Below are 13244 nucleotides of genomic sequence, written 5' to 3' on the forward strand. Positions count from 1 at the left end.
GCTTTATTTACATTTTTTAGAATTCAGAGCTCAGATTTTCTTTAGATGTTCATGGCGTGTCTGTAAGATTCAACCCGAGCAAAACAAATTCTGGATTTTTGCATGAATGATCTATAAAATGTGCTTCAATGTTCAATAATGAAAAACAGTCAACATGTTGCAATACATACCTATTCCAGAGGACTTTATATATAAGCCTCCATGGTGTTTAGTAAAACACTGTATTGCCCTACTCTCTGCTTTTAATACTGCTGATAGGACTTGATAGAGACCCTGTTGATAGAGAACAGAAGTCCCAGCCAGACTATCAGAAGCCAATCAAGAGGGTCCCTGAATATTTAATGTTAGACAATTTGTGGTCTGTATACGTAACAAACAAAAGAGAAAAGGCTTTAATTGAATGAATATGATTTTGTATTAACTTTGAATAGTTACAACATAACAAAAGGAAAACAGAAATGGCGTTCATTGTAGGTTTCCACACTTGAAGCCAAACATAAATAGAATTGCCTGTCTCTACCCAGGTTAAGGCGACCACCTGAATGTTCAAAACCCATGCTAGAACAATGTTCTTGAGACAGGTAAGACAAAAGTTGTACTTTTTGGTCAACAGAATTATGGCTAGTGATAATGCATGCATACTTGCATGCAAACATTAAAACGTCATCTCATCTCACCAAATGAAAAATCCTTGGGAGTCTAAAGTCTTTATTGTTAAAGCAAGGCAAAAGTTCCCCGAACGGGTCTTCTTCAGGGCTGGGTAAAATGGCAGGATGTTAAAAGGATCAAATGTAGAGCCCTGTACACACAGGCAGAATATTGGGCGGTATCAGCCGGTTCAATAGAAACTGGACAACCTTCGGCCCCATGTGTACGGCTCCCTGGTTTTACAAAAGCCGGCCAAATGTCTGTCAAAGAGGCATGACCGAAAAAGGTCTGCTGATCGGCATTCGTTATACTAGGGGGTGGGGGCTCCCCTGTCAAAACACAATAGCAGCTCAGCAGGGAAACCACTGTACTAACATTGAATTGAATTAAGGTGAAAAACCTTTTGTGATGCAACTGCACCCCAGAGCCCCCATTTTACTTACCTGAACCCAATCTTTTCAGTGACGGGGACGAGCACAGCAGCTCCAGCCGCTGTCTCGGATCCTCATTGGATAGATTGATAGCAGCAGGAGCCATTTGCTCCTGCTGCTGTCAATCAAATCCAGTGACACGGAGCCCAGAGGCGGGGCTGAGTGCTGCTGTCTGTGTCAATGGATGCAGCAGCAGGACTCGGGAGCGCATCCGCACGAGAAAAAGAGGAGCCAGGAGCGCCACAGAGGGACCCCAGACGAGGTGGATCAGGGTCAGTAAGTAAGTATAGACATGTTTGTTTGTTTTTTTAAAACCATTACAATCACTTTAAGACCACCCTTCATGACCAGGCCATTTTTTGTGATACGGCACTGCGTTAATTTAATTGACAATTGCGCGGCAGTGCGACGCTGTACACAAATAAAATTGATGTCCCTTTTTTCCCACAAATAGCGCTTTCTTTTGGTGGTATTTGATGATCTCTGCAGGTTTTGTTTTCGCAATTTAAACAAAAGACAGACAATTTCGAAAACAAAACAATATTTTTTACTTTATGCTATAAAACATATCCAATAAAAAAATGTAAAAATAAATCACATTTTTTAATCAATTTAGGCTAATATGTATTCTGCCATATATTTTTGGTAAAAAAAAAAAAATCCTAATCCTAAAAAATCATGCCCTGCAGGCTTCAATGTGAAAGCCCGAAGGATTCACACTGAAGCGTTGCGGTAGCAGGACCGCTCCAAAAGTCCTGCTAGCCGCATCTTTGGAGCGGTATAGGAGCGGGGTGTTTACCGCTCCTATACCACGCCTTCCCATTGAAATCAATGGGAAACCGCAGTAATACTGCCCGCAATGCGGGCGGTATTAACCCTTTTTCGGCCGCTAGCGGGGGTTAAAACCTTAAAATACGACTGTATAGCGGCGCTAAAAATAGCGCCGCTATACCGTCACCGCACCTCCACTGCCAATGTGAAAGCAGCCTTAAGGTGATCTATTCTTCCAAAGCAAATACACTTTTGCAAACTGGTACTGACTAGTATTCCAGTGTTTCTCTTCTCCCTCAGTTTTTCTCCATCACTTAGCTAATGATACCCCAAAGTAGATGGAGAGAGGCAAGGGAGGGTCAAACAATGCTATGCAAGCAACTGACATCCTCCTTATCAACTGATGATGTCATTGGTCGTTAGGAGGTTGGCATGGTGTACAATGAAAACCTGTGGCTTTGTGTAACCAGAAGACAAGTTTCATCCACCCACTGGCTTGTATACAATTTTAGGGCAATATGTAGGCATTCTGCCAAGGCACCTCTGAAGAAACCTCAAGGCACCCTGGTTGAAAAAGGCTGCCATAGATGAATAACAGTTGACATTTTATGAGCCATTACTGCAGAAATCCAGAATATTCCTCAGGGTTAGCAAACTTGTTTATATTGCAGCACAATGTTATTTCCCGATTCTGAGATCAGCATTGGTAATTTTGAATTCGCCATTGTCTGGGCGTTTAGTTAATTTATATTTGTGTTTAAACAGCCCTAGAAATGATTTCTCCTTGTGAACGGTTCCAGATACTTCCACAGTTAGTATGCCATGGTCGTTAAGATAGCTCCTTATTCCCCCATGATCATTATAGTTAAATGTTAGTCTTGCATGTCTTATGAAATCTGAAAAGATCCAGCTAGCCATATCAGCTCCTTCACCTTGTATGTTTTTACGTTCACCTATAGTACAGATACAGTGGATAGTTACATTCTCATAGAAAACCGTAGCTGCCCAATCGGTTATAATTGTCATATGTTTAAGTTGAGGAAGCATATCAATATAAAACCAGCGACAGAACTCCTCTCCAATATCTTCCTGCTCCTGCTTGACCTGCAAACAATGATAGCATTTAGTCCAATAAAACCTATGATCTCTGGGCACATCATACATTTGTGGTCTCTCTTTGTGTCTTGCAGCAGATTAAATCCACTTCAGCATTTTATACTCTCATAAGTATAGAGCCACCATGGTTTACACTTTACACCATTTAAATATTTAGCATTATTTTTACCTAATGATTCAGAAAGAACATTTAAGCCCAACTGAACCTTCAGTTTAAATCAGCTACTGTAAATACATTCTAGGTAGTGTTGTATAGTGTGTTCCTCTTAAAGTTATACTAAAGGCAATGGGGTTGATTTACTAAAGGCAAATTCACTGTGCACTACAAGTGGACTTTGAAGTGCAGTCACTGAAGATATGAAACAAGGGGAAGCTCTGCTGATTTCTATCATCCAATCATGTGCAAGCAAAAATGCTGTGTTTTAATGTTCTTGCATGTCCCCCTCAGATCTTTAGCGACTGCACTTATAGCGCACAGTGGATTTGTCTTTATTAAATAACCCTTAATGTCTCTTTTGCAATAAAGTACACTTACCTGCCTGTTCGCAACCCTCTGCGAAATGTACACTGAGCTGCACATGAGTGATGTCATCCTGCACTAGCTAATCAAAACAGTAGAGGATTGGCATCCAGAAGAACTGGGGAAGAAGAACCCGGCAGCAGACTGTTGGAACCAAGGTGTGTCTTTAGTTCTGCTTTAAGATTATTTAGAGTTCACTGACAGGTGCATTTGATCTACAATCTACTGTGCAGTTGCAAACCAAAGAAAAGATCCCACATGGGGTGGAGGCTAGAAGGCAAAATAGGGAGACAAAAGTGTAGGGACCCTGTCTGAAGGTAGTGTCCCTAATTTTTTTGTGTTGTCCTTAACCACCTGCCAGTCACCCACAGTAATCAGTTAAAAAATATTCGCCAGCACACCACGGATCGCAGACAGCGTCAAAAAATGTAATACAAATAAGGCATTACAAAAAAGTGCAACGTTTCGAGGCCACGCAGGACCTCTTCGTGGCCTTCGTTAGGCAAGTAATTATACTGCGAGTGGGCGGCAGGTACAGGCACAGTCTTGTATAAGTATGTCGGCTCTGCATGGGTGCTCCTGTGACTGATGTGTCCACTGGACACAGCAAAATAATGTTACCAGTACCCAACCGCTATGAGAGGCCGGGGTATCATGTGATCGCTAGGACCAATAACATGCTTACTAAGTAAACACAACAGTTATGAATGGTTCCCATTACTTAGTGTTGTGAAGCTGTAATTGGCTCACAGCTATCACATGGTACCCGGCTACCCGCACCATGTGATTACCTGTAGCAAATCACAGCATGTTAACAGTAACTAAGCTGTCATGAATGTTAACCCATTCATGACAGCTAAAATGTTTTGCTTATAACTGTGAACTTTAACCCCCCCAAAGCACCCCCCCATGTGGAGGGCCTGTTATGGTTCAAAGAGGGGGGCGCTCGCTTATCCCCCCCCCTTTCCTGACCTGCAAGGCTGCATGCTCGGATAAGGGTCTGGTATGGATTTTGGGGGACTTAATGCCATTTTGTTTTTCAAATTTTGGTGTGGGGTTCCCCTTGAAATCCATACCAGACCTAAGGGTCTGGTAAGGATTTTGGGGTGACCCCATTCTGTTTTTTTTTTTTTTACATTTTAGCATAGGGATTGCCTTCAAATCCATACCAGATCCGAAGGGCATGGTATGGATTGGGGGGGGGGGGGCTTTTAAACATTTTTTTACTAGCCCATTATGTGACACTTACCTGCAAATAGAGCCCGCGCTGTCCCCTGTGCAGGCTGCGTCCATCTTCGCATCTCTTTGTTCCAGGGCTGTGACTGACCAGAGCCGCGTGACATCACTCCCGTGCATGCGCGCGAGAGCCATCAGTCACTGCACACGTTGGGGAAGAAACGGCACAGACAGACAAAAGGGTTTACAACCACTTTAAATTCTGCTGAAAGCAAGGAATCTGGCAGCATGGCTGTTAAGGATGCGGCGGCCGAATGTCCACCCACTTCTTAATAACGTATGCTAATCCAAATTAAGTGACACGAATGCCAAATATACAAAATTAATTTGGAAAACATTATTGAATGCATGCAAAAAATTATTCTTCGCTTAACAAATGGATCCAAAAATTAAACAAAACTTTACGATGTGTAACAAGGCACAGCCACTGTTTAAAACATGAACATGTGCAAATGCCCGAATTATAGAATATTAGAGCATTCCCCAAAAAAAAAAAAAACACAATTCTGCACCCATCAATCTGCTTAATATATGTGTATATGTTAATCAAGCCAGTTTACAGAAAACCTCTGTTTATGTTAATAAAATATTGTCTGCAATATTAAGGTGAAACAAAAAAAAGAAAGTGTGTTATGTCTCACCGGTGAATGTCCTGAAAGTTTGTATTCAGTCTTAACCATACCAACCCGAAAAGTTTGGTCTGAATCTGGGTTCTTTCCAAACCCTGGGCTCATCCCTAGTCCAGACCCAGCTGCAAGAAGAAGAGGATTCGTCCCTTTGATAACTTCCTAGGGTGAAAGCCCAGAGACAAACACTAATGCCTTGTTTCCACTGCACGGAACGGTTCGGGTCAGTAAGAATGGAGCGGTTTAGAATGGACCGGTCTATTCTCGTGAGCGTTTCCACTGCAAATCGGACCGTCGGGGACCATTCAGGATTTAGAAAAAATGCCTAGCACGTCCACCAATCAGTGGAATGTATTGCATCTCCTCCCCTAATGGAACCGTTCCATTTCCTATGGCCCCACATCTGAAGCAGGACCCAGAATGGTCCGGTACGGTTCGGTTTAATGGCACACTTTCGTAGTGGAAACACCCAAAATAGCGTACCGAACCGAACCGTACCGAACCGATCCGCTCAGTGGAAACGAGGCAATAAGTGAACCATGCCATTCAAATTTGTACACTACCCTTTTGTGAAGTGCAATACACCACAACACACTAACATATAAATGATGTAGTAACAAACTTTACCATGACGTGGAAGTGTGTGTAGCGCCCTGCTCCTGTTGACCAGGCGCTGTAAATTTAGTGGGTTATCTGATCTGTATATAGTTCAGATTTAATATTTTGGCTAAATTAGCTTCTGCTCCAGCATTGGCTGTGTTGTGTGCAGTTCCACACTGTCGTCTGTAGGTGTCATTGTCACCACAGGCCAGTGGTGGAAGTACAGCAGGCCAAAGTTTATTGGGTGTCCTTTGCCCAGAAACAGCCCAGTGTGAGTGTTTTACCGCTGTGCATTCTGGGAGAGGATAATTAAGGGACGGAGGCCATCTTTCAGTAAGCTCTGACCTCATGGCCCGCCTGGCCTGAGGTATGTGACAACTCCTCTTCTGCCTCAGGGCCTGCTGGCCCGAGGCTACATTACTGCAGGTAGGCCCAGAGGTCTGTCAGAGGTGGTCCTGTGCTGTCTTGCCTGCGGGAGGAAGCCAAGCAATTGAAAGATCCAGGGGAGGACTCATCTTGGAGAGGACCGAGTGGAAGGCTGGTACCTCAAGAAGGGCCTGGTGACTCAGTTGGAGGATGCACCCTAACTAATCTACCTCACAGTACTGCCGGATGGCTTAAAGGACTTTTGGGTACTGTGTAGCTATGTTCGCTTTACAATTACTGATTACCAAATCCTGTGGCAGAGGATTGTTTAAACCAGGGATCCTTAAACTACGGCCCTCCAGCTGTTGTAGAACTACACATCCCATGAGGCATTGTAACACACTCACATTCACAGACATGACTAGGCATGATAGGAATTGTAGTTCCTGAACAACTGGAGGGCTGTAGTTTGAAGACCCATAGTTTAAACCGTCTATCGCTATTATCAAGTCTGTGGCAGAGACTTTTTGTCCGTGCATCATTCCGGCTGCTAGGCCGGTGAGAGAGGCCTATCTGGGTGAGCCAAATCCGCTAGCAAAAAGTGGTATTTGTCTTCTGGATCTAAAGTTCCTCAGTGATCTGCACAAGGTATCTGAACTTTCCCTAACCCTCCATCCCTCCTATCGCTGAAAGTTTGTTAAATAAAAGAGCATTGGAAAAAGACTAAGATATAGACTCTGAGGCCCGGATCCTCAAAGGACTTACGACGGCGTATCGCTACGTCCGAATGAGAGCCGTCGTATCTATGCGCCTGATTCTTAGAATCAGTTACGCATAAATTCGGCTTAGATACGAGCGGTGTAAGTCTGTTACGCCGTTGTATTTTAGTTGCATATTTACGCTGGCCGCTAGGTGGCGCTTCCGTAGATTTCCGCGTTGAATATGCAAATTAGCTAGATACGCCGATTCCCGAACGTACGTGCGCCCGGCGTATCAAGATACGTCATTTACGTAAGACATACGCCGGCATAAAGTTACCCCTCATAAAGCAGGGGTAAGTCATGTTAGGTATGGACGTCGGAAACGTACGAACAGCGTCGTATTTTACGTCGTTTGCGTAAGTCATCCGTGAATGGGGCTGGACGTAAGTTACGTTCACGTAGAAAGCATTGACTATTTGTGGCGTAATTTTGAGAATGCGCACTGGGATACGTTCACGGACGGCGCATGCGCCGTTCGTTAAAAGCATCAATCACGTCGGGTCACTATTCATTACCATACCATAAAACACGCCCACACCAGCCTACTTTGAATTACGCAGGCTTACGCCGGCACAGTTACACTACGCTGCCGTAACTTTGGGCGCAAGTTCTTTGTGAATACGGGACCTGCCTCACTAAGTTACGGCGGCATAGCATATCTCAGATACGCTACGCCCGCCTATAGATAGGCGCGTCTACGAGAATATGGGCCTGAATTTCTTGTTACAGTGAACTATGGGAGTAAAGTCAAGACCCAAAACTAATCAGCAGCTCCTACGGGGGTAAGTGCTACATGTAAATAGGCTCTTATATAGCCACTAGGGAGAGTGTTGGCGCGAGAGGGAAAAACAGGTGGTGGACTTACTGGTAATGCAGGGGTCAACAGCAGTGAGATGAGAGGCTTATCTACAAGGGTGGAGGATACACATTTTGCACTCCATGTCACATTGGTGATTGGAGTGGATTTAAATTGGATATCGTTTTCTTTTACCTTTGATATTTTTGGATATACATTGTACTATTTTTTTGTATACACATATATTTTTTGCACAATTGTTTGAACTTTTATAATTTCTTTCTTTCATATTTTCCGATATACATTGGACTATTTTTTTTGTATACACGTATATTTTTTGCACAATTGTTCGCACTTTTATTGTTTCTTTCTTTCATATTTTTGGATATACATTGGATTATATATTTTTTTTAACACATTTTTGCACAATTGTTTGCACTTTTATTATATTGTGGAAATAGAATGCATTAAGATAAAAAACCTTCTAACTTTACAAAGCCTTTAAGCAAAATCTCTCCGCTGGGGCAAGGGTGATGGTAAAAATACAAAGCAGAAATTCAGCTGGCAACTCAATAACTCCTTAGTTTTATTCTTTATTTGGCTACATCATATACACAGGATCAGTGCTGACCTGTTTTAGTCAGCACTGAGGTCAGGTGGAGGCAGCCAGGTGGGCTAGCATTGTCTGCAAGCAGGGCTGGTGCAAGGAGTTTTGACACCCTAGGAGAAACCTAATTTTGCGCCCGCGGCCCCCCCCCCCCCCCCAAGCACGCACGCTCTGCCCCTCACTAAAAATTTTGCGGCACCCATTTCTTCAGCCGTGGTCCACAGGCTTGCACATGTGCCTCTGGACCCAGCCCAAAGACAAATCGTGGATGGCACTAGCTCGCTTCCTCACGCCAGCCGTGGTCCACAGTCCACTGTGTAACTGCCTGTCTGTACAAGCAGACAGATACGCTGACAATGCTTTACAGGTTCTTACTAGAAACAATAATAAATGCACATTTTTGTATCTGCAAAAAGATCTGGATTTATTTTAATTTTTTTTACAAAAGGTGGACTTGAACTGTTAGGGCACTTTCACACTGGTGCGTTTTTGCGGTAAAAATTGCGCTATTAAAATGCTCATAAAACGCTCCCCATGCCCCTCTCCATTGAAATGAATTAAAAACAGCTGTAAAAACGTAGCGTTAAAATCGCGGTAAAAAACATAGATTTTACAGCGTTTTTACGCGTTTTTAATTCATTTCAATGGAGAGGGGCATGGAGAGCGTTTTAATAGCGCTATTTTTACCGCGAAAACGCGGCAGAAATGCACCAGTGTGAAAGGGCCCTAACACCTCAAATGGCCCCAATTCCTGTATTTTCAGGTCTGATCATCACCCCCTCTGCACACACACATATCTCTTCCCCCTCTGTACCCCCTGCACATCTGTTCCCCCCACACACATCTGCTACCCCTCTGTACCCCCTGCACATCTGCCCCCACACACACACACACATCTGTTCCCCATCTGTACCCCCTGCACATCTGCCCCCACACACACACACATCTGTTCCCCCTCTGTACCCCCTGCACATCTGCCCCCCCACACACACACACACACATCTGTTCCCCCTCTGTACCCCCTGCACATCTGCCCACACACACACACACACACACACACACACATCTGTTTCCCCTCTGTACCCCCTGCACATCTGCTACCCCTCTGTACCCCCTGCACATCTGTTCTCCCCCACACACATCTGCTACCCCTCTGTACCCCCTGCACATCTGTTCCCCCCACACACATCTGTTTCCCCTCTGTACCCCCTGCACATCTGCTACCCCTCTGTACCCCCTGCACATCTGTTCCCCCCACACACATCTGCTACCGCTCTGTACCCCCTGCACATCTGCCCCCACACACACACACACATCTGTTCCCCCTCTGTACCCCCCCTGTACATCTGTCCCCCACACACATCTGCTACCCCTCTGTACCCCCTGCACATCTGCCCCCACACACATCTGTTTCCCCTCTGTACCCCCCTGCACACCTGTCCCCCCCATACACATATCTGTCCATCCGTCCCCCACACACACATATCAGTACCCCCCTGCATGTCTGTCCCCCACCCCACACATACACAAATAAGTACCCCCCTGCATGTCTCCCCCACCCCTGCACACATCGGTACCCCCCTGCACGTCTTTTCCCCACACACACACATATCAGTACCCCCCTGCACATCTGTTCCCCCCCACACATCTGCTACCGTTCTGTACCCCCTGCACATCTGCCCACACACACACATATCTGTTCCCCCTCTGTACCCCCCTGTACATCTCCCCCCCCCCACACACACACACACACACACATCTGTACCCCCTGTACATCTGTCCCCCACACACATCTGCTACCTCTCTGTACCCCCTGCACATCTGCCCCCCCCACACATCTGTTTCCCCTATGTACCCCCCTGCACACCTGTCCCCCCCCCATACACATATCTGTCCATCCGTCCCCCACACACACATATCAGTACCCCCCTGCACGTCTGTCCCCCACCCCACACATATCAGTACCCCCCCCCTGCACGTCCCCCCCCCCCCACACACATATATAAGTACCCCCCTGCACGTCTACCCCACCCCCACACACATCAGTACCCCCCTGCACGTCTTTTCCCCACACACACACACACACACACACACATATCAGTACCCCCCTGCACGTCTCCCCCCCCACACACACACACATCAGTACCCCCCTGCACGTCTCCCCCCACACACACACACACATATCAGTACCCCCCTGCACGTCTCCCCCCCTGCACATACCATTACTCCCCTGCACATCTGCCCCCCCCCCCCCACACATACCATTACCCCCTTCACGTCTCCCCCCCCCACACACACAACACACATCAGTACCCCCTGCAAGTCTGTCCCCCCCACACACATATCAGTACCCCAATGCACGTCTGCCCCCCCACACACACATATCAGTACCCCCATGCACATCTGCCCCCCCACACACATATCAGTACCCCAATGCACGTCTGCCCCCCCCCACACACACATATCAGTACCCCCATGCACATATGCCCCCCCCACACACATATCAGTACCCCCTGCACGTTTGTCCCCCCCCACACACACACAAATCAGTACCCCCTGCACGTGGCCCCCCCCCCCCCCACACACACATATCTGTCCCCCCCTGCACATAGCAGTACCCCCTTGCACGTCTGTGTCCCGTCCCCCCCACCAGTACCCCCTCTGTACACAGTGCAATGTGCTATTCACTTAAAAGCAGTCAATATTTAATTTTTTGTGACTGAGTGCTGCCTGTAGTGTTGCCACTATACCTGAGCCAGAGGTGGGGTATTACTTTACTCCGGTCTCCAGGAGAGTTGCGCTGCGCCTGTCTGTCCTTGCACACTAGATCCCGGGTGCCCAGGAGAAGGGGGGGGAGCGGATATCGCGGCAAGCCCTCTGTAGTTAGTGCATGCAGGGCTTCCATCTCATCCTCCTCCACCGATCATGCGGCACTTCCGGCCGGCTCTCTCCCCACATCTCCTCACTGTCGGCGCTACTAGGGCGGCACTGCAGGCTGGGGATAGAGCGGTCCGTTCGGGATGTCACAGGCGCAACCGCCCCCTAGCCTCGCGGCTGGTGCCAATGCGCCATAAGGCATGTATTTAAAAAAAATGCCGGTACTTGAGATATTTAAATCATTTGAATCCCCAGCAAGTGGCTGGGGATCCGGATTTTGCCGCTCCCCCTACCCTGGCGCTCTAGGCAGCCGCCTGACCCGCCTATTGCTAGCGCCGGCCCTGTCTGCAAGTAGTAGAGCTGGGACCAGAAGGCGTTGCAGGATGCAGTTTACTTCAGATGTGCTACTTTTCTAATGCCCCTTTCATACTGGGGTGAGGGCGGCATCGGCGCTATTTTTAGCTGCGCTTTACCGTCAATTTTGCGGCGCTATTCGGCCACTAGCAGGGCAGTTTTACCCCTCGCTAGCGTGCCGAGAAAGAGGCGCTTTGCTGGCGGTATAGCGACGGTGCCCCATTCATTTCAATGGGCAGGAGCGGTGGAGAAGTGGTATACACACCTCTACTTCACCGCTCTAAAGATGTGGCTAGCAGGACTTTTTGTACCGTCCTGCCAGCGCACTGCTCCAGTGTGAAAGCTCAAATACTGTTTTCTGTGTCTGGATGCAAGTTGAAGACGCTATGTGCCTGGCTGTGCAGCAGTGGGGAACCCTGGCATTTGCAACTACATAGGGGGCAGTTCTACATAATCTAAATATCAACAAAAATCTTTGGGTAGCTTCAACTCACCTCGATTTGCCTGGCTACATTGTCCATTTTCAGTAAGTTTATTTTGGAACTACTTCCCAAAGCACCACCTAGAAATCAAATATAGAAATTATATAAGGCTAGTCTATTTAACACTGATTGCGAAGGAGGGTCAGCACAAAACCAAAAAATCTGATTCACAACCTGTGTCAAGCTTATTTAGCTGAGTATTCAAAAACGATTATTAAATCACATAAACAACAGAAAAAACGCTAAAGGCCCATTCACACCTTTTTGATCTGTTGCTATGCTGACAAGCCACAACAGGCTATAAAATGGGACATGCAATCTTTTTTGCAATGCAACACACTACAATGTATGGCAGAGCATTACTGTGTGTTGCAAGGACCATTTGGTAGCATTGAAAATGACCAGAATCACAACATACTGCTGAATAGGCATCTGTAGTATGAATACATATGTGGGCATCCTGTAGGCTGCTCTTTTGATACTCAATGAGCAGGTTGTTCTGTAAGTTTCTTTTCCAGCTACAGTTCTCTATGAGAACACTGTGTGGGAAGCATAAACAAACGGAATGTTTTTCATAAGTTTGTACGATACTTTTGGATAATTAAAAAGAATAACCACTGCGCTTAGGCTCTACAAACGTGGCTAGCATATATTGCTGGTGACAATAAACAAGATATAAAAAGGAAGAATGCAGCGCTTACAAATCATAAGTGTTCACAAACACCATAACACAAAATAGCAAAATCATATAAGTGAAAGTCCATAAATCCTAGGATACAACCAGGGTGCATAGCCAAATGATCTGCAAGTGAACTAAAGTTCTCCACCAATGCACAAGCACTCCGGGCCTCTTACCCCAAGATATGGACCACTAAATTATAGGTGGTCATACAAGCATTCCAATAATCCTCTGGTTTGTCTCCATTCATCAATAATAACATCTGGATGAATCCTGATGGCCCCTCCGGGATATTGGAATTCTTGTATGATCACCTATAATATAGTGGTCCATACCTTGGGGTAAGAGGCCCGGAGTGCTTGTGTATCGATAGA

The 13244-nt window shown here is 46.2% G+C and overlaps 1 protein-coding gene across 1 annotated transcript in view; it reads right to left on the reverse strand.

The window, feature by feature from the left end:
• Positions 1–2090: 2090 nt before the first annotated feature.
• Positions 2091–13244, reverse strand: part of LOC120927818 (uncharacterized protein C3orf38 homolog) — a 33741-nt gene continuing 22587 nt past the window's right edge. The window contains exons 5-7 of the mRNA XM_040338737.1: positions 12204–12271; positions 5364–5510; positions 2091–2954 (exon numbers count right to left, since the gene is read on the reverse strand). Coding sequence (XP_040194671.1) covers positions 2529–2954; positions 5364–5510; positions 12204–12271 — 641 coding nt within the window. The 3' untranslated portion in view covers positions 2091–2528. The remainder of the gene's footprint in view (positions 2955–5363; positions 5511–12203; positions 12272–13244) is intronic.

Source organism: Rana temporaria, chromosome 2 (assembly GCF_905171775.1).
Source record: "Rana temporaria chromosome 2, aRanTem1.1, whole genome shotgun sequence".
In the NCBI taxonomy this organism is placed as follows: domain Eukaryota; kingdom Metazoa; phylum Chordata; class Amphibia; order Anura; family Ranidae; genus Rana; species Rana temporaria.